This window comes from Amblyraja radiata, chromosome 1 (genome assembly GCF_010909765.2).
Source record: "Amblyraja radiata isolate CabotCenter1 chromosome 1, sAmbRad1.1.pri, whole genome shotgun sequence".
Lineage (NCBI taxonomy): Eukaryota > Metazoa > Chordata > Chondrichthyes > Rajiformes > Rajidae > Amblyraja > Amblyraja radiata.
The window spans coordinates 66145517-66173156 of NC_045956.1; the positions used below are offsets into that span (position 1 = coordinate 66145517).

At 43.4% G+C, this 27640-nt stretch overlaps 1 protein-coding gene across 4 annotated transcripts in view; it reads left to right on the top strand.

The window, feature by feature from the left end:
* Nucleotides 1-27640, top strand: part of ndst3 (N-deacetylase and N-sulfotransferase 3) — an 873812-nt gene that overhangs the window by 699437 nt on the left and 146735 nt on the right. For all 4 annotated transcript variants that reach the window (XM_033023461.1, XM_033023463.1, XM_033023460.1 and 1 more), the window contains one exon: nucleotides 24726-24813. In XM_033023461.1, coding sequence (XP_032879352.1) covers nucleotides 24726-24813 — 88 coding nt within the window. The remainder of the gene's footprint in view (nucleotides 1-24725; nucleotides 24814-27640) is intronic.

Here is a 27640-nt window from a genome sequence, read left to right on the forward strand (position 1 = left end):
CTATTTGATCTTTTATTATTGACTCCAACATTTTCCCCACCACCGATGTCAGGCTAACTGGTCTATAATTCCCTGTTTTCTCTCTGCTGCCCTTCTTAAAGAGTGGGATAACATTAGCTACTCTCCAATCCACAGGAACTGATCCTGAATCTATAGACCATTGAAAAATAATCACCAATGCGTCCACAAATTATGCTCCCTTTTATTTTGGGGTATATTGAACATTTGGTGGATGAACATTTGTGGTTTGAGGATCCCGTTCTCGATAACAGATTGTATAGCTGCTCATTCACCAATTGTCAATTTGCTGAATTTCCAACACAATAGATGTGATCAAGATTCCTTCGCTTGATATGAATTGGGAAGATTAACTCTTAATTGGGTGCAGCAATCAATTTATGGCCTGCATACGATTTTTTATCAATCCATTCACGGAACCGTAGGGTGGTCACGGTGGCGCAGTGGTAGAGTTGTTGCCTTACAGCGCTTGATCCCGACTATGGGTGCCGTCTGTACGGTTTGTACATTCTCCCTATGACCACGTGGGTTTCCAGATTCAGATTCAGATTCAAACTTTATTGTCATTGTGCAGTGTACAGTACAGAGACAAGGAAATGCAGTTAGCATCTCCCCAGAAGAGCGAACATAGAATATGAGCAATAAATAAATATATTTACGTAATTCTTCCTCCCACACTCCAAAGACATACATGTTTGTAGGTTAATTGGTTTGGTATATGTGTCAATTGTCCCTAGTGTCAGTGCAATATAGTGTTAATGTGCGGGGATCGCTGGTCGGTGCGGGCTCGGTGGGCCAGAGGGTCTGTTTCCATGCTGTATCTCTAAATCAAAAAACATATATACAATCTGCCGACTTGTACTACAACCACCGAATTAGTCTTGAAATTCTGCTGTTATAGACAATAGACAATAGGTGCAGGAGTAGGCCATTCGGTCCTTCGAGCCAGCACCGCCATTCAATGTGATCATGGCTGATCATCACCAATCAGTACCTCATTCCTGCGTTCTCCCCATATCCCCATGACTCCGCTATTTTTAAGAGCTCTATCTAGCTCTCTCTTGAAAGTATTGTCAGGCAGTATTTTTGTTAGTGCCCTGGTTCTGCATTATCAAATGTCATGCTTCATGATGTGCCTTCAGTAAATGTTGTGGAAGATTGATGCCATGCAGCAACAATGGATAGGAGCTTCTCCAGATAATAGGGTCCCAACCCAAAATGTCGTCTACCATTCCTCTACCAATGCTGCCTGACCCATTGAGTTACCCCAGCACTTTGAGATTTTCTCAGGATTCCTGCACCTGCAGTTCCTTGTATCTCCTCCAGACATGCCTTCGCAAAGATCACAGCCACGATGCTTGAAAAGAGCTAAGCTGGTGTATGTCATGACCTATTTATCGAGAGGTAATAAAAGATGAGTTAGACTCCTTTCCTGCAAATATTAAATGGCATGGAGCCTAGTGTTCTCAATGTTTGCTAGGAAGGCATGAAAATTTTCCCGCAGTTCGCTTTTTTTTTTGTGCATGGCATTGTTGCATATAAATAGAGCTCAGTTTGCATCATGCTGTGCTTTTCAAGTCATTGAAGTGAATGCATCGATGAAAAATTACATGCAGGTCATAAATTGATTGCTGCTCCCAATTTCATGTTGTTCACTCTCATCACACAAAACTCCAAAACCATGAAAAGTCAGCCTATATATCAAAATGGCATTGGATTTTGTCAATATATTTGATCAATGCTTGTTGTCCTGTCAAACCATATTTCACCTGTTTGGAGTGAGTGTGGTAATGTAGCAACACGTTTTACAGAATGTCATGGGATTGCAGTTGGGGTAATTGTAAATCTCAAGATCAGCAGCCACAAGGTTTGAATTACAAATTATAAACATTATGACTCATTTATAGAATTTTAAGTTGGGTCTGTGAGCAAAAAAGCTGCAAATCTGTGGAACGTAAACTAAACTGCACCATAGGGATTAAATCATCTAATTAATGCATAAGAGCAGTTCTGAGAAATCACTGGCACATAATTAGAAGCCCCAGATGGATTTTCTTTTCTTCTCTATTGGTTTTTAGAAATATGTTGTTTAAAAATGTTCATGTATAAATTTCAGTGTCACCTAGGATTGGAATTTTCTATCGATTTGAAAGCAAAGGAGATTAGTTTCCTACATTTTATTGTTCATTTTAATGCTGTCATGCTGTCCATTATTCCAATTATGTTACAATAGAAGCCAACATTTAAATATTTGCGAAATATTCTATGAATAAATGAATAGCAGCAATAAGTATAATGTGTTATAAAATCTATCAGGACAAATCACATTAACTGGGAACAATAGTTGAATGAAACCACCTACATTAGCTATACACACTGATGTAACTCTGGGATGAGGGCACATGTTATGTGATTCCAAGACATTGACAAATTCAGGGAATCACATCTGTCCCCATGTTTTGTTGCTGCATTCCAAATGGTGATCAATGGTAAGGCTTAAGGGCCTTCCCACCAGCATGCGACAAGCGCGACCTAACTTGGTCGCTTGAGCCGTACGGCCTCGCGGGGCCGGTCCCACTTCAATCGCCGGAGCCGTATGGAGTTGTGCGGGGGTGGTCCCGACATCACGCGGGGCTCCGAAAAACTGACACTGTCCAAAAATCCCACGCGGCAACGGCCTGTCGGCCCGCAGCCGCATTGAGGCCGTAAGCATCGCCTCGACGGGCGTACGCAGCATCTCGACGCCGTATGCAGCGTCTTGTCGCCGTATGCAGGGTCTGGACGACGTACGCACCGTCTTGATGGCGTACGCCTAGCGCGTGGCGTTGCGCGATGACGTCACCGCCCGGCGTGCCGTTGCATGATGACGTACCCGCCCGACGCCGTACGACGTCCAAATTCAGTCGGCCTGTCTCCTGCCCAGCTGATTGGTGAGTATGATGTCGGGACCAGCCCCGCACAACTCCAGACGGTTCCGCGGTTGGAACTGGGACCGGCCCCGCGAGGCCGTACGCCTCAAGCCACCACGTTTGGTCGCGCTAGACGCATGCAATCGCATGCTGGTGGGACAGGCCCTTTAGTCTTTTGTTCATGCAAGATCCTAACACCTTTGACGTTTAGTATGCCGTCATTTCCTACAAGGCAAAACCAAGTGACAGCTTCAGTGGATGTGTTCAATGTGTTCTACGCATTCTTCGAAAGGGAGAATATTGGTGTACCTTCTCAGTCCCCCAAAGATGAGATTGTAATCTCAGTCACCGAGACTGATGTCAGAATATCTTTCATGAGTGACCGTCTACCAGTCCCTGGTTCACTCATCCCTTCCACTCAAACCCCCTCCACAGGTATTTTCCCCTGCAACTGCAGGAGATGCAACACTTGTCCTTATACTTCCTCCCTCGACTCCATCCAGGGACAGTACTTTCGGGTGAGGACGAGGTTCACTTGCACCTCCTCCAACCTCATCTACTGTATCCGTTGTCTCGGTATGGACTCCTATATATCGGCGAGACCAAGCGCAAACTGGCGCGATCATTTACCTGAACACCAACGCTCAATCCACCTTGGCTTATGCGATCTGCAGGTTAAAACATTTTAACTCCCCTTCCCAATCCCATACTTACCTTCCTGTCCTGGGCCTCCTCTACTGTCAGAGTGAGGCCACATGCAAATTGGAGGAACAGCACCTCATATTTCGCTTGGGCAGCTTACAACCCAGCAGGATGAATATTGTTCACTAATCTCAGGTAACCTTTGTGTTCCCTCTCTCTCCATCTATCCACCACCCTGAGGCAGCCACCACTATCATCCAGCAGGAGCCAGTGGAGATAGTGGAGGTATACAAATACCTGGGAACAGCCTTCGACAACTTGCTAAGGTTTTCCTCTAACACAGAGGAAATCCTTAAAAAGTGCCATCAGAGACAGTACCTACTCAGGAAGCTGAAGTCATTTGGGATTAACAAAGACATTCTCACCACATTCTACTACGCATTCATTGAAAATGTAATAACCTTCTCTTTCACTAGCTGGTTCCACTCCATCACCCTGCAAAACAGAAACCGCCTGTTGAATGTGGTCAAGGTCTGCTCAAAAATCATTGAGCAGCGCCTCCGAACTCTCACTGCCCTATGCGACCAACAGTCTGTAAAGTTAACACGCAGGATTCTTCAGGACCCCTCTCACATCCTGTTTCCTGAGTTTGAGTGGCTCCCCTCAGGACGCAGACTCCGCTCTCCGGGTTGCCGGACACAGAGGAGGAAGGCAACCTTCATCCCCAGGGCTGTCCAGCTTCTTAATGCTGATCACTGACTCATGAACATATGAAATGAAATAACCTTTTATATGCACTTTTTAATTGAAGCACTAAGGAAGCACTTTAAAAGCTATTACTATGTGTTGAATGTTGATGTGCGGTGTGTGTTGTGTGATTGTGCAGTGTGTCTGTGAAATGCGTGTGTTGGTTGATTGTGCAGTATGTAGCAATGTTACAAAATTTTGAGATTTTAAAAATCAAGTCTGTAATGTATCCCATCAGATAAAGCATAAAAATAAGTTAATTTGACACCTAATTCACTTTCATATCTCAAGTATTTAAAATGTTATGGCCATTTTCATACTGGGAAATGAGCATCTTGTTCCCTATTGATTTTCTATGGACATAACAAAAAAGCTGTGATCGTGAACTGTCAAAAGCCCATAACTTTCTTAAAAATTAAGAGAACTGAATGAAATTTTCAGTTATCATAGATTGAAGCATTCTGAAACAAATATAAAATAATCTTACTTGGATGACCTGAAATTAAAGCATATAATTAGTTAGTTACCTAATTGTAGCTAATTTCAGACTTCAATTACTAGATCTAAACATCTATCCATTTCTTAATAAATGATTAACATTTTTAAATAGCCTAAATGTCCAAATAATATTCACAAATAATTCACAATAAAACATGATTTTTAAATCTCATTTACATTAATTTATAGGCCAAATGGAAGGAATTTAGTGTTTAATTGCTGTAAATAAATGTCCATTTAAATCAGCTTTCCAGTGGGTCCCCGTGGAACGCGCTGGTTTAGAACGTTCACATTGCGGTAGATTTGTGCCCCCAAATGCCGAGAAAAATACTGCGGGATATAATGGGCCCAAAATGAGCTACTCGCAATATTAAACTTTGTATAAAGGGATCTTTAGAAGCCCTTTTTAATGTAAAAATATACAGCCTACCTTCTGTGGTTTGCTTTATGAGACCCTGCGGTTGCTGGCGGTCGCGGGTTTAGAGATTGATTTTTAAACTACTATAACTATTATTCAAGGCCTTTAAACCTAATAATAGCTTTTGCGACGGGGTCTTTCAGCGATTTTTCGTTAATAATTAACTAGGCTGAACATTTTCGATTGGAACAGCTTAGAGAAAATCGCGTTTTAAACCCGCCCCCCTCTAAACGGCGCCAAAATCGCGCACACCCGCAGCGACAGATTTTCAGCGACGCTTCAGGTAGGCTTTGCAACATACCTACAGTATGCGTGCTGCTTATGTTTGTTGATTGTGTCCCTCTTTTTTTTTTTTTAAAGCTACTGTAATGCGCCTTTTTAAATTGCCCCTCGGGGACGAATAAAGTGCTTTGAATTGAATTGAATTGAATCCTGCTACTTTCACTGCTCATATCCTTTCATTATCACCTCTTCCACAGCCAACAATGGACCATTGTGGGCCCCACCTTTCCTTGGTCATTGGTGCCGGCTCTGATTTGTTCTGCATCTTTTCATACCTTCAATTTCCCTCTCGCCTGACTCTTACTCTGAACAAGCGTCTCAAACCAAACTGTCACCTATTTTGTTTCTTCTGAGATGCTGACTGACCCGTTTACTAACTCCAGCATTTTGTGTCTACCTTCGATCAAAACCAGCATTTGCAGTTCCTTCCTACACAAGTAATAAGGGCCTCATGATGGTGCAGTAGTAGAGTTGCTGCCTTACAGCGCTTGCAGCACTGGAGACCCGGGTTCGATCCTGACTACGGGTGCTGTCTGCACGGAGTTTGTATGGTCACCCCGAGACTGCGTGGGTTTTCTACGAGATCTTCAGTTTCCTCCCACACTCCAAAGACATACAGGTTGTAGGCTAATTGGCTTGGGTTTGTATATTTGGTATCGGTGTAAATTGTCCCTAGTGCGTGTCGTCTGGTGTTAATATGCGGGGATCGCTGGTTGTGGGGCCCGTTTCTGCACTGTATCTCTGAACTAAATAAACTAAACTAAACTAATAACCACTCCTCAAAAATCAAAGTAAACCAGCCCCAAAGAGTCATCGGAACCCAGGAAGGTCAAAGAGACTCAAAAATATGGACCGGGCTCAAGTAGATTTTTTATTTTATAAAGAAATATTCCATAGAGCTTAACATTTGATTACATAATATACTATACTTATTCTGCCTTATTTGTAAGTAATATCAAATAGAAACTTTACATAAACTTGCAATTTATAGAAAGTTTCCATTTAAAGAGGGATGAGTTGAAAGAGGGACATTTCAGCTGGACCGCAGGAAGGCCAATATCCCTGCATGGAGGTTCGCAAAGGTTATGAGGGTTTAAACTGGAGTGGCAAGGGGGAAGAAACCAGAGTAGAGGATCAACAAGGAAGAACTGATGGGAACGTAGATATTGTCTCAAATGAATGACAGGCAGCGAGAGGTTAAGGAATATGGTAAACATTATGTGCTATTATGGGTTTATTTCAACACAAGGAGGATCCCAGGTAAACAAGATGAACTTAGAGTCTGGATCAGTGTTTGGAACTATGATGTTGTGGCCACTATGCCTGGAGCTATGATGTTGCAGCCAAATGTGAGAGGAACTGGACTGGCAACTCAGCCTTCTGGCATTTCGATGTTTCAGATATGATAGAGAGTCAGGTAAAATTAGTCGAGGAGTTGCTCTACTAACCAGGGAGAATCTCACGACTGCACTCTGAGAGGACTGTCTGTGTCATTCAACAGTGTTTCAAGAAAGGAATATTTAATAATCTCATAAAATAATAAATTAGCAACAGAAAACTAGCTTCTTGAGAATGGCATGAACTGAGGAACTGTAGTCAAATTTAATTCTGATGATGTGACTTCAATAGGTGATCTGTAGCATTAGTAATGGGTGTGATCAGTGAGTACAAATGTACTCTAATCGGAATTGCAGGATACATTTACGCAAAAATGTAGCATTGATAGCATTACTCATCTAATAACAACAGCAATGCACCAAACTGACTCAGAAAATTCACTGTATTGCGTGTTTCTCAATGTTCTTTCTTACAATTAGTTATAAATTCAATGGCAGATTTCACAAGAGAAATAAAATTAACAGCACATTATTATGCAGCAGTAGTTTCTAAACTTTGTGGAAACTGCAGTCCAGCTGACGTTTACACATAATTATAGGTAAAGGTGATCTTTTTGTCTCTCTAGACAGAGCCTGAAGATGTGGGTTGTAAGCCAATGATTCTTCAATGTAAAACCTATAATTTGTGTTTATATATATATCTTGCAATGCCAGATGTGTTTCTAGAAGGCTTGATATCCTGTGTTATGTTCTAATTGTTCATTAACGCACACTATAATGGTCAGTGCCACATCTGAACTTTGTTCCTCTATTTCCTTTGTTTTCAAATATGCAACAGGACAAGCAATTTATCTTCTATTATAATGAAGTCCATTGACCTTCCATTTTACTTCGGAGTCACGTGAGTGATTCCGTGAAGAACCCGCTCAGCACGCATGCGCGGCATTATGTCCAGCAGAGCAACAGCGGTACAGCGGGAGTCAGGCGCTCCCGCTATGGAGGTGAAAGACGGACCGTCAGGTAAGCTGACGTCGGGTTTTTCTTTCACAGGGAGCCTTCTGCTTTCAGGCAGAGAAGAAAGGCTCTAGAACAAACCTGTCCCCCGCTCGACTCCACGGAGGAGCGTTCCATCTGGGGGGGGGAAGCAACAGAACAGACCTGTCCCCTGCTCGAATCCACGGAGGAGCGTTCCATCTGGGGGGGGCAGCATCAAGGCGGTAGGATCACTTACCCGGCGCTCCGCTATCCCGACACCGTGCCGAGTCCAGCCCGTTAGCGCCTGAGCAGCTGGCTGGAAGTACCGCCACGGAAGAGGCGTCCGGCCGGTGGCTCCGACTTATCGGACGGGACGTCTTTCCACCTGCACGGGGGGAAAGACAGCCGCCTGAACAGACCTGCCCCCCGCTCGACTCCACGGAGGAGCGTTCCATCTCGCGGGGGCAGCAACAAGAATCATCGTTACCACTTACACTGGGCATTAATTATCTAGGGATGTTGGGTGACATTTATGGTTTAGAAGCATATGCATAAATATGCATCACTTGCATGTACGGTTATAAATAGATAATACTACGGTGGTGGCCTACATTAACCATATGGGCGGCATAAAATCGGTATCATGCGACGTTGGTCAACACAATTTGGCAATGGTGTTTCCAAAGACATATTTGGCTATCAGTAACTTACCTGCCAGGTAAGCTAAATACAGTGGCAGACACCAGGTCACGTAAATTTAATGACAACATCGAATGGATGTTAAAACCCCAAAAAAAATTTCACAAAAGTTATCAAGCAATATGGCACGCCAGATATCGATTTATTTGCATCAAGGCTAAATCACCAGGTACCTATGTATGTCGCTTGGGAACCAGACCCTGAGGCAGCAGCGGTAGATGCGTTCGCACTGGATTGGGGAAATTCTTCTTCTATGCATTTCCTCCCTTCTGCCTCATCAGTCGGGGACTACACACAGTACAAATGGACTCTGCTTCAGGTATTTTGATAGTACCCGACTGGCCTACACAGCCATGGTTCCCAATACTCCATGACATGGTTGTTGAAACTCCGATGGTATTCCCCAGTGACCCAGAGTTATTAACACCCAGTGTCGGGCACAAGCCACCCATGCCATGAAAAAATCAAACTCCTGGGTTGCAGATTCTGCACAAACCACTTCTGGGACTGGGATTATCATAACAAACCATCGACACCATGTCAGCATCCCTCCGAACATCCACTAAGAAACAGCACTTGTCCAGCATCAAAATATGGGAGAAGTACTGCTTGGATACAGGGACCACCTACTCAACCGCTACAGTTACCAACGTACTGGAATTCCTGGCGAACCTTCACCACGATGAAGGACTCAGCTACAGAGTCATCAACACAGCTAGAATTGCCCTGCCTGTCTATTTAAAACCAGCTCCAGGACAACAGGCCATGGGGTCCCACCAGCTGGTGGTCAAACTAATGAAGGGTATTTCCAACTCTAACCCCCTAGACCAAGGTACACCCATATATGGGATGTCAGTGTGGTCCTGACATACCTCAGGGGATGGCCACCAGCCAGATCCCTCAACCTGGAACCATCTATGCTCAAAATACTCATGTTGATGGCACTTGTAGCTGCACAGAGGGTCCAGTCACTACACCTATTGCGACTGGACACCATGCTCACAGCTCCAGACCAGATCTCTGTCGTTATCCAGGGAATGATCAAACAGAGCCGACCAGGAACACCTAATCCAGTCGTGGAATTCCGGGCTTACCCGCCAGAAACACGGTTATGTGCCATGACCCTACATAGACACAACCAAAATATTCGAGGGAGATGAAAAGCCTTGTGGGCCAGTCATAAAAAACCTTATGGTCGGGTGACGAGCCATTTCGAGATGGCTCAAGCAGGTGCTAAAAGCTGCTGGGATAAAAACGAACATGTACAAATTTAATTTCCACCAGGGCAGCATCCATGTCGACGGCTAAAAGAATGGACGTGCCTATAAACCACATCCTGGCTACAGCAGGATGGTGGGGGGAAAGACCGTTCAGAAATTTTATAATAAGCCGTTGGCAAAACCTGTTTTATTTGCAGGAAAGATTTTACAGACCGCAAATATTTAATTTAAGCCCAGGGGAGCAATTTAATTTCTTTGTTGTTATTGTTAAAAAATACCATTGTGTTTTTCTACAAACAGATTCATTGGTTGGTTACGATAACACACTTCCTCCCTCAAAGACTTTGGCAGTGATGTAATAATAACTGTTACACTGTTTGAAATCACAGAGCTTTGAAATCTTCACGGAATCACTCACGTGACTCCAAAGTAAAATAGTAAGATTAAACGAGAACTTACCAGTTTGAAGTTTGATCTGTATTTTATGAGGAGTTACGATGAGGGATTACGTGCCCTCCGCTCCCACCCTCAATAATATGGGTCAAATTCATAAACTGATGTCTCCTTATCTTTACTATGTTTACTTCAATAACTGTGTCTATCTGTGATTCCACACCGCTGCTTTGAAGTATGCCGCGTATGCGTGCTGAGCGGGTTCTTCACGTAATCCCTCATCGTAACTCCTCATAAAATACAGATCAAACTTCAAACTGGTAAATTCTCGTTTAATCTTACTATTATATGTGCCACTGAGTGCTTTTAATCCAACCTTTCTACAATGGCAACCTTGTAACTCTTTAGCTCCATTCTCCCCCAGTCTCTGGCATTTTAACATCTTACCTTCATACTCTTAAAATACTATTTCCAGATTCTACTAATCTTGATGTTGGCTTGCATCTGCAGTCTACACCGGAGATACTCAGTGAAATACTATCAAAAACAAATGCTGAATAACATTGAGGTTACAGTTCTGGTCAATATAAAGATCCAGGATTATTCCAGATATTGTTCTTTCTGTTGGTTGTTCCTTACCAAATGCCATGAAGATTATTGTAGCATTTCAGCCGAAGTGGATAAGTCTCATGTGTCAAGCTGTCTAAAATTGGGCACATGCAGACTTTATGAATGGATTGTAAAGGTTTTTAAGTTATATTTTCTACAGTTGAATGCAATTTGCATAGTAATTCCAATCCTCATACATACAAAGTGGTAGGTTGACATGAGTTTTGCTCCACTGATAACAAAAATAGCGTTGCACATGTTTCTTTTATGTAAACACATGCGAATGGAGAAGTTACTGCTTTCTAATGGCGTAAATTTATGGGACTCAAGCTGTGTAGAGCTAGCTTTCATGAAAGCACATTTGACACATTATCCCATTTCATTTCAATTTGATAATTTAGTCGGCACTTTTCTTGAGGCACATTAACAATTTAACAGGCTGTTTTGACGTAGCATAAATAGAATCTGATGTTGAATATAACTGGCCAATTATATGTTTATGATATGGCTGGCAGCAATATGAATCAAAACAGTTACTGTCATTCGTTTTCTGCTTTTGGCTTCATTTCCTTATATATGTTTTAAATCTATGGTCAGTCTCAATGAGATAACAATTATAATGTAGAAACGAGGATCTGCATATGTTGGTTCACAAAAAACGAACACAAATATTGGATGGAGTGAGCTCTCAGTGAGTTAGGCAGCATTGGAGTTTGAAGGTTCCTGGCTGAAACATCACCTATTCGTGTTCTCCAGTGATGTTGCCTGACCCGCTGAGTTACTCCCGCACTTTGTGTTTTAATAATACTGTAGACTTGAATTATTGGAGGTTATACGCTGACAACTCCAGAATAAACAACGTTCATCTTATTTATATTACCCTAATAATGAAATTGATCATCATTGATCAGTGTCAAACAAGAAAAGTCTGCCAGGAACACCTTCAATGCCTTACCATATGTCAAATGCCACCTGTAGCTGTGTAAGCAAAAGTAGGGGCTTATATTTTCATACTTCTCATTTTCTTACAACATAGAAGAAAACTATTCTATCTGCAGTTTAGGATGACTCTCACAAGGCTCCTATTAATCCTATTTTCCTAAAATATATTCTCTCTAATATACCCTTCATCTCCCCTGATTCTTCTGACATCCATCTATATCTGTCAAGTATAATAGAAAGATGAAACGAGAACTTACCGTTTGAAGTTTGATCTTTATTTTATGAGAAGTTGAAGTGAGGGACTACGTGAAGAGCCAGCCAGCCCGCATGTGCGTCAATCTTCAGAGCAACTGTATGAAACCACAGACCACTTGCACGAACTTAAACTATAGAAAGATTAATAACCGTTGACTTACCGAATGATCTTTATGAAATTCAGGGTTGGGAGTGGAGGGCACGTAGTCCCTCACTTCAACTTCTCATAAAATAAAGATCAAACTTCAAACGGTAAGTTCTCGTTTAATCTTTCTATTTTATATCGAAGTCACGTGAGTGACTACATGAAGCCTTCGAAACTCTGTGGTTTCATGCAGTAAACCAATCTGTGTGTGAAACACTTAAACAGAGAAACCACAAATGGTAGAAAAGGCATGAATTATTAACAACATGATGCTAACTTGCATACATGTCCATTGCCCTTAATCGGACCACAGTCCCAATTGGCTTTGAGTTAGACAATAACTCATGCAACACTGTTCAGAATTCTATCTGCAATCATCCAGGCATATTCAACCAAATTTTATAATTTCTGAAAGTGCACTATGTAAGCCTCCTGCTGTTGCACGAAGATGATCAAATGGGAATATCCATTCTATTGGCTGCTAATGAGCCAGTCCCCTTGCAAGAGTAAGACTTCAAATTATTTGAATTCACACCCACTAATTAGCAGCTTACACTCTCTTCATATTGAGATGGTCTGCACCAGCAATCTCTTGAGAAAACTATTAAATAACAATGAACTATCCTTCATCTCATAGGTACTAGCAAGCTGAGTGTACCTGTATACATAATAACACCCCCAATCTCACATCTGGTGGGTATGCTGTCAACTGTGTTCTTTGTGCTAAAATCAGTTGCTAAAATCATCCCCCCACAATGGTTACCACTGTGGGGGAAGGCACAATGTTCAGTCCCCATCTCCAGTTCTCCCAAAGTCAGGCCTATTGAGGCCTCCGCTATTGCCTCTACGGAGGCCCGATGTTCCTGGCCGTTCTGGCCGGGTGGTGTTGCCCCGGCGTCGGGAGAGTCCTCTCAGCGGCTGGGCCACCTGGAACGGCCGCTTCCTAGCTGGGGACTGTGGCTTCCGAAGCCGACAAGGCCGCGCCGGTTTGGAGCTCCCAGGCTCCCGATGTTAGAGTCGGCGCCGCCCGCTCCGCTCCGCAGACCCGCAGCCCGGAGGTGTTGATCTCGGCGGTCACAGCTCACCGGAGCTCCAGCGCGTCGATCCAGCGCGGCGACCCAGGCAAGGCATCGCCCGCTCCGCTCCGTGATAGCGCTCCAGCGCTGTGCCGCCACCGAAGCCGAGGTGCTGGGCAGCCCCCGCCAGGAAACGGCGCTCCACGCCCGCTGGTAGGCCACGAGGACGGGTCGACGGGGCAGCCCAGAGAAAAAGCTGCCTCACCGACCAGGTAGGGACCTAGAAATATTGTTACCCCCTACCCCCCACATTAAAAAGTAATTTCTCCCACAGACAAGGCACAGGACTCAGTAAAACTACAAAAAAAAAGTGAATTAAACGGACGGCTGCTGGTTAGCAGCCGTTTCCCAAGATGGCTCCTCCTTGAAAGACACCTATAAAAGACACCTTGCATAACGTTAGTCAACAGTGGGTGAATAACCAATCATTTATTGTCTCAGTTATAGTACTAGAGAGAATGACAAAGCAGTACAAGCAGTGTCAATTGTGCTATAAAATAATCGCTTCTCTAAGCCCAAACTGAAAGAAACTCAAACCTCTGCTACTTCTGTTTAAAAGTAGCTCACATGTAGTCTTCACAGACTTCCCATACAACAGAGCTAGCTGCACGAGAAATAGGCTGAACTAGCTAGCCATCACTCATGACTTAAATAGGAACTTCTTTCAGCCGCCTTTTACAATGGACAGCCTGAATGAGTAGGCTAAATTGGCACTATTACAATTCACATCGCCTCATCTTTAATATCGTAAGAGGCATCTACTGATAAAATCCCTGAGTCTTATCAGCTACAAAAGCATATTGTGTATAAACTCCATGACACAATGCCCTTTTGATCTGAGTAGGGCAGTATTAGCTTTGGAATCTTTGTAAATAGCCTCGGCCTGAAGACAACCCCTAGGTAGAACCTAAACTTTCCACCACTGGCTTTGTCATCAAAACACCAGATATATCTGTGCCTCTCGTGTATAGATATGGAAAAAGTATGCATCTTCAAGATCGATTGAGGCCCTAAATCCTCTGAATCAGCTAAATAGCTGAAAGACAATTATCCACCTTAAACTGGTTAACCATAATCAGAATAGCCAAATCCTAACCTGATTTGGCATGCTGCACTTTTCTTTTCAACGTTGAGAAAATATTAGAAATATACCCCTCTTGTTCTTGGGCAGACTACTCATCCTTTGTGAGATGCATCTGTTTCCACTTGGATGGCCATTGTTTCCTCTATTGACCATACGGACGGAAATTTTGGCTTCTCTTGCCGCAGAAGGCGTATTTATTTATTTATTTATTTTGTCCGCTCATAGAATCTTATAATCAGACCCTTATGACTAGAGCTGAAGCACAACATCCACTTGATGTGGGAATACGAGTTCCCTGTCAACTCTTCACCGTCAGAGTCACCACGAATCCTCAGCCTCCTTCCTCAGAGTGGAAAATGGCATAATGCAACCCTGAACCAGGAATTGCTCCGCAGTCCTCTGACTGAAACCACCTGTCTCAGTCGCCAGTGTGCGCAACACACTCTCTTTGACCAGCCACTCAATCAAGAATTCTGGTATTGAGAGCCTACAGATTATGATATATATATTTTCTATTCACAACATGAACCTACAGGTCAGATAAAAAATGCTACATGCCAGACCGGCTTTCTGCTGGTAGCTACCTATCCCAGAGAGGATGGCGATGATGTTTGCAACAAACTGGCAACTCTACTAGCTGAGCTAAAAGAATTAAGCATGTGTTGAAGGAAACCTCAAACTACCTCACTCTACTGAGCAGCCTGATTGCCTCAATCACAGATGTTGAAGCAGTGCTTCCCTGGTCAATATGTTCCATATGGCCAGCCAGTTCCAAGTTGGTCTACCCTGAACCAGGGTAGCCAAACTGTTCCTACTTGGAACTTACAGAGGTTCCTATGCAAGGCACCCTGCCAATATCTCTGCATCAACCTGCTCTTCTCCAGAGACAGTGAAAATACTAGACAGCCCATGCTGCCAGTAAATCCAAACCCGGGACGACAGACTGCTCCGTTATCGGAGTTTTATGTAGGTTAGTAAAGAGACCTAACCTGCCAGCGTCTCTGAGCCCAGGTCGACCTGCTTGTTGGAGCTTCAGCGAAGTTCCATTGCAGACCATGTCTGATCACAACTTCAGCCCCACACTTGCCAAACAGCTAGTTTCCGGAGCTCAAAAGCGACATTGCTGTGCAAGGCACGCCTGCCAGCATTTCTGAGCCCAATGCTTCTTCGGCCTTCAGCCTCTTTGGAGCCTTGCTGGAGCTTTACTGTGCAGGTCACGCTACCAGTTACTCCCAGCCTGGTTTGACAGACCGCTCCTTCGGCCCCTTCTGCTCCTTCTGAGCCTTAGCGGAGCTCACTGAACAGGCCGTGCCTGCCATTACTCCTAGCCTGCCTCGCCAGGCTGCTCCTGCAGCCTTCTGCCTTTTTTGAAGCCTTTGCTGGAGCTGACTGTGCAGATCGTGCTGCTAGTTTCTCCCAGCCTGGATCGACAGACTGCTCCTTTGGCCAGCTGCTCCTTCGGAGCCTCAGCGGAGCTCACTGGACAGGTCGCGAATGCCATTACGGCAAGCCTGGTTCAACAGGCTGTTCTTCCAGGGACAGCTAGTGACTCCCGACTGCTCCTTTCCAGAGCTTCAATGGCGCTTCCTGCCTCTTGAATACAGGGGTGAAAACCCGCCGGAATACTGGAGCTTTACCCACATAGGATGGTACTCTACCCCCGCCGCCGCCTTAAATTTCCCCTGCAAGTCTTCAACTTGCTACATAAGTCCTCTCTGAAGAGATACTATGCAGGCTGTACATTACTAGCCCAGTAAAAATGAGCCATTTTGGGAATTATCTCATGCCTTATAGCATTTTTACAAAGACAATAGCCCCAACTGTGTATTTAATGCAGCTTTCTGCACTTCCGAGAGTTGAGACCCGTCTACTGACTTGCAAAAGGCCGTTATGACTCCAGAGCAGTTCTTGGATTCGCTGAAATAATTTTTTGCCTACATATCATCACTGAGATATCCCAACTGATGAAATTGACTTATGGAAAAGTCAGTTATCTGGACTGGCATAATTCCCAGCCGTATCCAGCATATTCCCCTCCTTAGCTAATGAGAAGTTAAATCCCTGATGCTCTTAGCTAGATCTTCCTCCAGTGAATATCCTATCCCCAAAGGGATGGCAAATATGTGACAAGAGCTGGTAGCTCCTTCATATGATTAAAATGATGCATTTCCTCCATTAGTTCAAGGGATTCGAATTCCTTATTGATATCCACATAGTTGGAGTCACCTATGTAATAAACTCCAACACTCTCCTCTTCTGAGCAGGAAATATAATGCAACCCTGAGCCAGGTGTTGCTTCCCTTCTTCTGAGCGGGAGATATTATAACGCAACCCTGAACCAGGTGTTGCTTCCACAGGCATCTGACTGGCACAGCCTGTAAGTGTCTCCTGAGCCACATTTCCTTTTTTCATTTTGTTTATTTAATTATTCATCCTATATTTTTAATTTCTCTGTTTGTCTATTTATTTATTTATCTATTTATTACTCACTAGACAGGTTGCGCCTGCTAGTGACTCCGAGTCCGGGCCTTGCTCCCTTCTGGAGCCTCAACGGAGTTTCTTAGAGAAGGAATATAACGCAACCCTGAGCCAGGTGTTGCTTCCTAAGGCCTCTGGCTGGCTCCCTTTCGGAGCTCCAAAGGAGGTGTCTGAACAGGCCTCGCCCGTCAAATGCTCTGAACAACTGCCTGCTCCCGTGGAGCCCCATTCCTCCACGGCGGTCGCTGTCCTGGCCGAGCCGTCAGCCGCTATTTTTAGCCGCCAGCTCCTTTACGGAGCCTCCACGACGATCGCTGTCCAGGCCAAGCCGTCAGCCGAAATTTTTTAAACCGCCAGTTCCTTATGGAGCCTCCACGGCGGCAGCTGCACAAGCTGTGCCATCTTCTCCGGGCCCGCTGCCCCTATTTTCGGAGCAGCGGCCCGTTCCTGCAACAAAAAACCCTCTTACCTGCCGGAGCAGTTTAGAACTGCTCCAATTCTTGCACCATGCGTCAACGTATTGACGCGCATGCGGGCTGGCGGCCTCTTCACGTAGTCACTCACCTGACTTCAATATAAAATCAATGTGTTTTAGGTATGTGAGAGGGAACCAGACACCAGACAGAAACTCACACACTCCCAGGGAAAGCATGCAAGCTTAGTACAGGCAAAATCAGATTGAACCTGGAATTGTCAGGCATCAGCACCACCTGCTGTACCACTGTACAGCATATGTTAATAAGGATTGTCTATCCCCTGTTCTAGGACCTTGCTCGGAAGTCGTGTTAGCCTCTACTGGCCAGGTGATCATGCTTCCCTGCCACGGTAACTTGGTCCATTGTGAATCTTGGACCATTTTAGATTGCTACCTCCTGCAATGGTGCATGCAAAAATTGCAGAGTTATAGCAAAGAAAGCACAATGCAGTTTAGCGTTTCTATAATTGACTATATTTGTTCAAATTAAACTAAGGAATATAAAATCCGTATTTTTCAGATAGATGTAAATATAGGCACTTTGGTGGTGCAGCGGATCAGCTTAAGATGTTTGTACAAATTTTTCCAGAAGCCAAATTTATTTCTGCCTCACATGCAATGAGCAAAACCAACCATATCTAGAGGGCCATCTTTCAATTAATGATAAACTGAGATGGGTTTTGCCCTCGCAGACCCCATAATCTTATTCAATGCAGGGTAGAAATGTTCTTGATGCCTTGGTCAATATTCATTCATTAATAACTATATAATTGATTTGAGCAGAAATTGGTCTATTAAGGTGAGTGGACTGAATTTTGGAAAAGGAATACAATGAACATTTGTAGTTATGTTGAATTCAGCAAAAACAACTGAGACAAATTTCTGCAAATTATCCAACTGCCATTTATTCTTGTGTTGAAAATAGCAGTCAATTTCCTTGTGTTGAAAATAGCAGCCCTTAGTGGCTATACTTCAAAAGTTTTTAGCTAAGTATAAAGTCCTTTGAGACAAAGTAGTGGAAGGTATGGATGTGCCTGTTTTGAGAAATTGTACGTGAAAAGTTAAAAATTCAACAGATTGGTAGCATGTACACTAATGGTGCAAACAACATTCCTACGCAGGCTTTAAAGGGATACATTCTTTGAAAGGGGTAATCAGGCTAATACATTGCTTTGGAGTGTAATAATAAGGTTACCTGCAAAATAATGTCTGTTCATTCTCTGGCAGGACAGCGAACACCCATGTGTATGTGGATGGATCACATAACAGTAGAAACTCGTACTGCCATGGGAGACCAGTTGGCCCATCTTGTATAGATGTTGCTTGACCTGCTGTGTTCCAACAAAATTCTGTGTTTTATTCCAGATTTCAGCATCTGTAGTCTCACATAACTTCAGCAAAACAAAGAGCGGTGTGGAAAATCTCACTTCCCACCTCGCGGCCCACAGGTTTTTGCCACAAGTTTTTTCTGATTATAGGCATAAATGGAGTGGTGCAGATGTTGGTGCTGGGTTCACTGTTGTTTCTTATCTACACTAAAGAATTGGACGACAAGTAAATTTGCAGATTATACTAAAATAATTGGTATAATGGACAGTGAGGAAGAATATCTAAGTTTATGACAGGATCTAGATCAGTTGAGAACATGGACCAAAGAATGGCAAATGGAAATTAACTTTGACAGATGTGAGACCTTTGTCAGACCAGGAGAGGACCTGTACAGCAAATGGGAGAGCCCTGGAGAGCAGAGAGATCTGGGATAATAGGTATACGGTTCACTGAAAGTGGCGAATCAGGTAGACATTGTGGTGAAGAAGGCATTTAGCATGTTCCTCCTCACTGAGAAGGGTATTTGGTACAAAGGTTGGAACATCAAAATGCAGATATACAAGTCGTTGGTGAGATCACACTTGGATTACTGTGTACAGTTCTGTGTACAGCCTGACTATAAGAAGATCGGAAAGGATGGAGAAAAGATTCACAAGGATGTTACCTGGTCTTGCATGCTTGAGTTATAGGGAGTGGCTGGATAGGCTAGGACTTTGTTTAAGAAAGAACTGCAGATGCGTGAGGAAGCATGTATGGAGAGAAGGAATTGGTGACATAGAAACAGAGAAACATAGAAAATAGGTGCAGGAGTAGGCCATTCGGCCCTTCGAGCCTGCACCGCCATTCAATATGATCATGGCTGATCATCCAACTCAGTATCCTGACCCTGCTTTCTCTCCATACCCCCTGATCCCTTTAGCCACAAGGGCCACATCTAACTCCCTCTTAAATATAGCCAATGAACTGGCCTCAGCTACATTCTGTGGCAGAGAATTCCAGAGATTCACCACTCTCTGTGTAAAAAATGTTTTTCTCATCTCAGTCCTAAAAGACTTCCCCTTTATCCTTAAACTGTGACCCCTTGTTCTGGACTTCCCCAACAACGGGAACAATCTTCCTGCATCTAGCCTATCCAACCCCTTAAGAATTTTGTAAGTTTCTATAAGATCTCCCCTCAATCTTCTAAACAACTCCGACCCCCGACGCATGTGGCAAGGCATCCAGGCCATCACAGACTATAGACCCACCAACACCACCCCCACATCCAGCGATGCCTCCTTCCTTTAGGAGCTTAACCACTTCTATGGCCGCTTCGACAGGGACAATCTAGAGACAGCCATCAAGGCTCTGCTCCCTGCTGATCACCAACCTCTCACACTCACCCCCTACGACGTGTACGTGGCACTGAGTAGGACTAATGCACGTAAGGCTGCTTGCCCTGACGGCATCCCCGGGCGCGTCCTCAAGGCCTGTGCTGCACAGCTGACAGACGTCTGGACTGACATCTTCAACCTGTCACTTGCCCAAGCAGTTTTCCCCACGTGCCTTAAAACCACCTCCATCGTGCCGGTGCCAAAACACTCCACTGCGGCAAGCCTCAACGACTTCCGCCCAGTTGCACTTACCCCCATCATCACCAAGTGCTTCGAGAGGCTGGTCCTGGCACACCTCAAAGGCTGCCTACCTCCCACATTGGATCCCTATCAGTTTGCCTACCGCAAGAATAGGAGTATGGAGGATGCCATCTCAACGGCACTTCACTCCGCCCTCTCCCACCTCGACAACAGAGACACTTACGTAAGAATGCTGTTCATCGATTACAGCTCAGCATTCAACACCATTATACCCTCTAAACTGATCACCAAACTCGGTAACCTGGGCATCGACCCCTCCCTCTGCAACTGGATACTGGACTTTCTAACCAACAGACCCCAGTCTGTTAGGTTAGACAAGCACACCTCTTCAACCCTCACCCTGAGCTGAGCCCCCTCCTCTACTCCCTCTTCACCTACGACTGCACACCTGTACATGGTACTACATCAAGTATGCAGATGATACAACGGTGATTGGCCTCATCAGCAACAACGATGAGTCGGCCTATAGGGAGGAGGTCCAGCTCCTAGCAGCATGGTGCGCTGACAACAACCTGGCCCTTAACTCCAAGAAGATCAAGGAGCTCATTGTAGACTTCAGGAAGTCTAGGGGTGGCACGCACACCCCCATCCACATCAACGGGACGGAGGTGGAACGTGTTTCCAGCTTCAGGTTCCTGGGGGTCAACATCTCCGATGACCTCTCTTGGACCCACAATACCTCAACTCTGGTCAAGAAGGCTCACCAGCGTCTCTTCTTCCTGAGGAGACTGAAGAAGGTCCATCTGTCTCCTCAGATTCTGGTGAACTTCTACCGTTGCACCATCGAGAGCATCCTTACCGACTGTATCACAGTATGGTATGGCAACTGCTCTGTCTCCGACCGGAAAGCACTGCAGAGGGTGGTGAAAATTGCCCAACGCATCACTGGTTCCTCGCTCCCCTCCATTGAGTCTGTCCAAAGCAAGCGTTATCTGCGGAGGGCGCTCAGCATCGCCAAGGACTGCTCTCACCCCAACCATGGACTGTTTACCCTCCTACCATCCGGGAGGCGCTACAGGTCTCTCCGTTGCCGGACCAGCAGGTCCAGGAACAGCTTCTTCCCTGCGGCTGTCACACTACTCAACACTGTACCTCGGTGACTGCCAATCCCCCCCCCCCCCCCCCCCCCGGACACTCCTCCCACAGGAAAATACACTATGTCTGTATACATGTAAATAGATTTATTTATTGAAATCATATTCTATGTCGCTCTTCCAGGGAGATGCTAACTGCATTTTGTTGTCTCTGTATTGTACACTGACAATGACAATTAAAGTTGAATCTGAATCTGAATCCGAATCTGAAATTCTAGCGAGTACAAGCCGAGTCTATCCAGTCTTTCTTCATATGAAAGTCCTGACATTCCAGGAATCTTCTGGTGAACCTTCTCTGTACTCCCTCTATGGCAAAAATGTCCTTCCTCAGATTAGGGGACCAAACCTCTATGCATAACTCCAGGTGTGGTCTCACCAAGACCCTGTACAACTGCAGTTGAACCTCCCTGCTCCTATACTCAAATCCTTTTGCTATGAATGCTAACATACCATTCGCTTTCTTCACTGCCTGCTGCACCTGCATGCCTACTTTCAATGACTGTTGTACCATAACACCCAGGTCTCGTTGCATCTCCCCTTTTCCTAATTGGACACCATTCAGATAATAGTCTACTTTCCTGTTTTTGCCACCAAAGTGGATAACCTCACATTTATCCACATTATACTGCATCTGCCATGCATTTGCCCACTCACCCAGCCTATCCAAGTCACTTTGCAGCCTCCTAGCATCCTCCTCACAGCTAACACTGCCCTCCAGCTTCATGTCATCCGCAAACTTGGAGATGTTGCATTCAATTCCCTCATCCAAATCATTAATATATATTGTAAATAGCTGGGGTCCCAGCACTAAGCCTTGCGGTACCCCACTAGTCACTGCCTGCCATTGTGAAAAGGACCTGTTTACTCCTACTCTTTGCTTCCTGTCTGCCAGCCAGTTCTCTATTCACATCAATACTGAACCCCCAATACCGTGTGCTTTAGGTTTGTATACTAATCTCTTATGTGGGACCTTGTCGAAAGCCTTCTAAAATTCCAGATATAACACATCCACTGGTTCTCCCTTATCCACTCTACTGGTTACATTCTCGAAAAATTCTATAAGATTCGTCAGATATGATTTACCTTTCATAAATCCATGCTGACTTTGTCCAATGATTTCACCACTTTCCAAATGTGCTGCTATCCCATCTTTAGTAACTGACTCTAGCAGTTTCCCCACTACCGATGTTAGACTAACTGGTCTGTAATTCCCCGTTTTCTCTCTCTCTCCCTTTTAAAAAAGAGGGGCTATATTAGCTACCCTCCAATCCTCAGGAACTACTCCAGAGTTTTGAAAAATTATCATTAATGCATCCACTATTTCTGTGGCTACTTCCTTAAGTACTCTGGGATGCAGCCTATCTGGCCCTGGGGATCTATCAGCATTTAATCCATTCAATTTACCAAACACCACTTCCCGGCTAACCTGGATTTCACTCAGTTCCTCCATCTCATTTGACCCCCGGTCCCCTGCTATTTCCGGCAGATTATTTAAGTCTTCCTTAGTGAAGACAGAACCAAAGTAGTTATTCAATTGGTCTGCCATGTCCTTGTTCCCCATGATCAATTCACCTGTTTTTGACTGCAAGGGACCTACATTTGTTTTAACTAATCTTTTTCTCTTCACATATCTATAATATCTTTTGCAGTCAGTTTTTATGTTCCCTGCCAGTTTTCTTTCATAATCTGTTTTCCCTTTCCTAATTAAGCCCGTTGTCCTCCTCAGCTGGACTCTGAATTTCTCCCAGTCCTCTGGTAGGCTGCTTTTTCTGGTTAATTTGTATGCTTCATCTTTTGTTTTGATATTATTCCTGATTTCCCTTGTTATCCACGGATGCATTACCTTCCCTGATTTATTCTTTTGCCAAACTGGGATGAACAATTGTTGTAGTTCATCCATGCAGCCTTTAAATGCCTTCCATTGTATATCCACCGTCAACCCTTTAAGAATCAATTGCCAGTCTATCTTGGCCAATCTTCAGGCTGAAGAATAGTCTCGCCCCGAAACGTCGCCAATTCCTTCTCCCCATAGATGCCTCACCCGCTGAGTTACTCCAGCATTTTGTGTCTACCTAGGCTAGGACTTTTTTTTCATTGGAGCGTAGGAAGTTGAGCAGTGACCTTATTGAGTCAACCTTCTGAGTCAGAAGATAGTCAGTATCTGGAATGACCTGCCAGAGGAATCTATAGAAGCTTATTCAATTATAACTCAAATATATTATGAGTGATAAATAGATAGGAATAGCTCAGAGTCCAGTGGGCCAAATGCGAGCATTTAGGGCTAACCCAACATGCCAACTAGGTCATCATTGATAAGGTGGACTGAAAGACTAATTTCTATGCTGTATAGCTCTATGGCTCAAATTCAAATAGGAAATGCAGTAACCATGCAGCATGTCAGGCATCATCTATAGAAAGAAACAGCTAAAATTGTGGCTTGAAGATTCTTCTTCAGAAGTGTGGAAGCAGAGAATAAAATAGTATAAGGTTTCAAGAAGGGGTGGATAGAACAAAGAATACCAATGGCAGGGTTGAGTTGGGATAAATTGTAGTTATGATGATCTGATCAATAGATTTAAGAGGGGCAGTTAGAAAAGCAAAACAAAAAAAAAGAACTATACAGGTTGCCACTGGAATTCTCAGCAGGTCAGGCCTATTATTATACGGACTGGGAAAGTGATATTGAGTCTGGAAGGCTGCTGAATGGAAGAAGTGATGTGGTGGTTTTTCATGCTTATATTAGGCTTTATTAGAACATCGCAGGAGTCCATAGATAAACAGATACGAAAGGGAGGGATTGGAGAGATACAAAAGCAGATAACAGGAAGTTCAGGTTTTCTTCAGATAAAAACATCATCACTCCACAAAGTAGTCACTCCCATTCTGTGTTTGTTTTGCCTGATATAGAGGAGACATCATTTTGAGCACTGAATGCAGTACATTGGATTGGAGAAACTGCAATTAAATCAATGCATTACTGTTTACGTTCTTAGATGGTCATAAGGGAGGAGAGGAAAACTGAAACTGAAAATAGGTGGTAATCAGTTGAAAATCTAGGCATTTCTAGTGCAGCAGGTATACAGTTTACACCAAACTATTAAAATTGTCTTTGCTTTCACCTTTTATCGACAGTATATACTCTGCACAAATCCAGATCAGACCGAGTCCATCAATCAACTGAAATGTCATCTTGTTATTTAAGATCCAGGCCAAGCGATAGATATTTGTTTTTTGTTTTGTTTCTGGAGCTTGTTATTTTAATGAGTACTTCAAAAATGAAATATGAAGATTGTAATGTCATGTGGCCTTCATTAGACTGAACTAAAAATATAAATTGCAGTTCACTGCTCTTTTATCCATTATTTAGAGTAAAATGAATGTGACAGTCACTTATAACATTATGTTCAAATATATCATGTTAAAAGACCATATCCTCCAGCAATTATGTTCCAATTTGTCTTTTTAGGCATTACTTGAAACGCAAAATCTATTGCGAACCCAGGTTCCCAACTTTACCTTCAACCTTGGATATTCTGGAAAATTCTACCATACAGGTGAGAATGTACAACAAATGGCAGTTCGGTTTGGAATGTTTTTGCAACTTTACAATGAACTTGTGACCAAGAATTCAGATAGGACTTTCTCCAGGAAAAAAACCTTGGTAGGCTCAAAATATGTGATAAAAGGATAGGTGCCTAAAAGATCAAACAGATACTGGAATGGTCATTGGAACGTAGTCAGAGATTTAGGAAAAGTGACTAAAAATTGTTGTAAATGGTAAATGAAAGATAAATTCTGAAAGATGATTAAAGGTGTTAACTAGGAATGTAGGATGGCTTTTACAGAATTTATACCCCAGATAAATGCCATTCAACTGAGCTGCTCATAATTCTTCATTTCATTACCATCAACATGTCTTTCTGTTCCTTTTTCTCACATATATTTATCCAACTTCTTAAATGCTTTTTTTTTTTTGCTGCTCCCTCGAAATGCTTCCCAGAGCAACATGTTCAGAACATTTTATGGGAATTTTTTTTTATCCAGAGTTATTGATTGGATTTGCTTTGATTCCCCTTAGTCGTTGTTTTATCATTAAATAGAAGCTCTGCTGTGTGTATCCCAAAGGATGTCAAGACTCACTGGGGGGATGCTGAGAGAGGAGCAGATAGGGACAGGAAAGGGAAGTGGAGAAATAGATTGAAACACATGGACAAATTCTTTGCAGCATTGGGGTTAGAGGTGAGAGGGGAGGCTACATGAGGATAAAGGGAGGTTGGTATCATTTGATATAAGAATGGAATGTGAAGTGGTTGTCCAAATGGTTGAAATGCTCATTAAAGAAGATTGCAATGAAGGAGAAGGTACAGTACTGAAAAACAAGCGAGAGGCTGGCAACTACATCACATTAACATTCCGTGAACAGAGCAGAATCTACGGAACCAAATAACGTACAAGTAGTGCCAACAAAATGTTAATGAGAAAAGGAATTCAGTTCACGAGGATTTTGCGGGGTATAGAGTCATCAAGTACAACTTGGAAGCAGGCACTTTGGTCCACCTTGTCCATGTAGAACAAGTTGGCATATTGGTTGTCCTATACTGGTTGTCCCATACTGGTTGTCCCATATGCCTGTATGTGGTCCATATGTCTCCAAGCACTTCCCGTCCATATATCTGTTTAAATGTCTTTAAGAAATTGTGATTGTACCCACTTTTATCACTTTATCTGACAATTCCTTTCAGATACAGACTACCCTCTGAATGGAAATGTTGCCCCTGAGCTCCCTCTTAAATCCCTCCACTCTCATCTTAAGTCTAAGCCCTCTAAGTTTAGAATCCTGTACCCTGGGTAAAAGAACAAACGTTCATTTTATCTATGTTTCTGCTATTCTTCCACATCTCAATAATGTAACTCCTTAGTCTCCTGCGCTCCAAAGATAATGTCCCAGTATTTCCAACCACTCTCTATAACTCAAGATCGAAAGCCCAGGTAACATCTTGGCAAATCTTTTTGCACCCTTTTCAACTTAATGACATCCTTGCTGCAGCTGCTTGACCAGATCTGCACACATTACTCCAAATGTGGTCTCACCGTAGATTTTTACAGCTGCATCCGGCACTCACCTGTATTAATTGACGACTCGTAAATCTCAGCCAGGACACCTACAAATTTCTTTCTAGCTTTCCACAGTGTCCTTGGATATATCTGATCAGGCCCAAGAGATTTGGCTACTTTCATACATGTTTGGACCTTCAGCATCTCTTCAACTGTAATGCTGACTGCTCTCAAGACCTATCCATTGACTTTTGCAGTATCCCCAGCCCTCCTGTCTTTCTCCGTGGTAAAAACCTGAAGGGAAAATATACAAGGGAAAGGTAGAAATGCATGTTGAGTGGTTAGCCCAACCCAAAAACTGACATAGGCATGAAGAGCTGAATGGCCTTCTTCCATGATGTGTGATACTGTATGGTTTTAGCTCAGTTCGCGACTTGCCGCATGTATCACCCAAATACTTTCACTATCCTGGTGTAAAGCAGTGGCTCCAGTTATCTTGAGCATCTCAATCCAGCAGCAACCAGCCCCCAACCCACAAACCACACAGGTCCTGGCACCAGAACACCATGATAGCCATTGGTAGGAGACTAGCATGGAGTGGAAACTAACCTCCTCTGTGAGCATTTGGTGGAGGTTGTAATGAACTCTGACATTCAAAGATATTTAAAATCAGAGACTTTGTAATCGATTGCTTTACATAATTAGAATATAGAATTCATACAAAATAAATTAAATGTATTAAAATAGATTGGGAATCTATGGACGATTATGTTAAATAACTTAAAAATTAAAAAAAAACCCTGTACTTTACAAGCACCTCATAATCTCCAGAACATGAATCCTCATGTAAAGGAATTTGTTCCTTCTTTTTTTTTTTTTTTTTTTTTTTTTTTTTTTAAATTATTTTTATTAGAAGTACGGTAAATTACAATAATACACAACACATATATCTTAATACATTTTTTGTACTGCTTCATTTTTTTGAGCTTTAAGAAAAAGATAGAAGTAAGGAAAGTAAAGAAAGTGCGCAAGAGTCGTGAAGTGCAAGAGAGTGTTGGGAAAAGAAAGCCCCTTAGAAAAGAAGTTAGAGAAGGAAGTAAAGTAAGAAAGTAGACCCTATAAAAGAAAGAAAAAGAAAGTAGGGACAATCGCTCTATTATAACATTAAACTCCGCAGAAAGGGGACTACCAACCAAGTCTGTTTTTGTTGTTTTACCTCCCATTGCCAGGTCCTGATACCATTTATTTATTTATTTGTTTTTTAAATTACTATTGCACCTCATGCTTGTAATAGGTCCATAAACGTAGACCACGTCTTTTGGAATT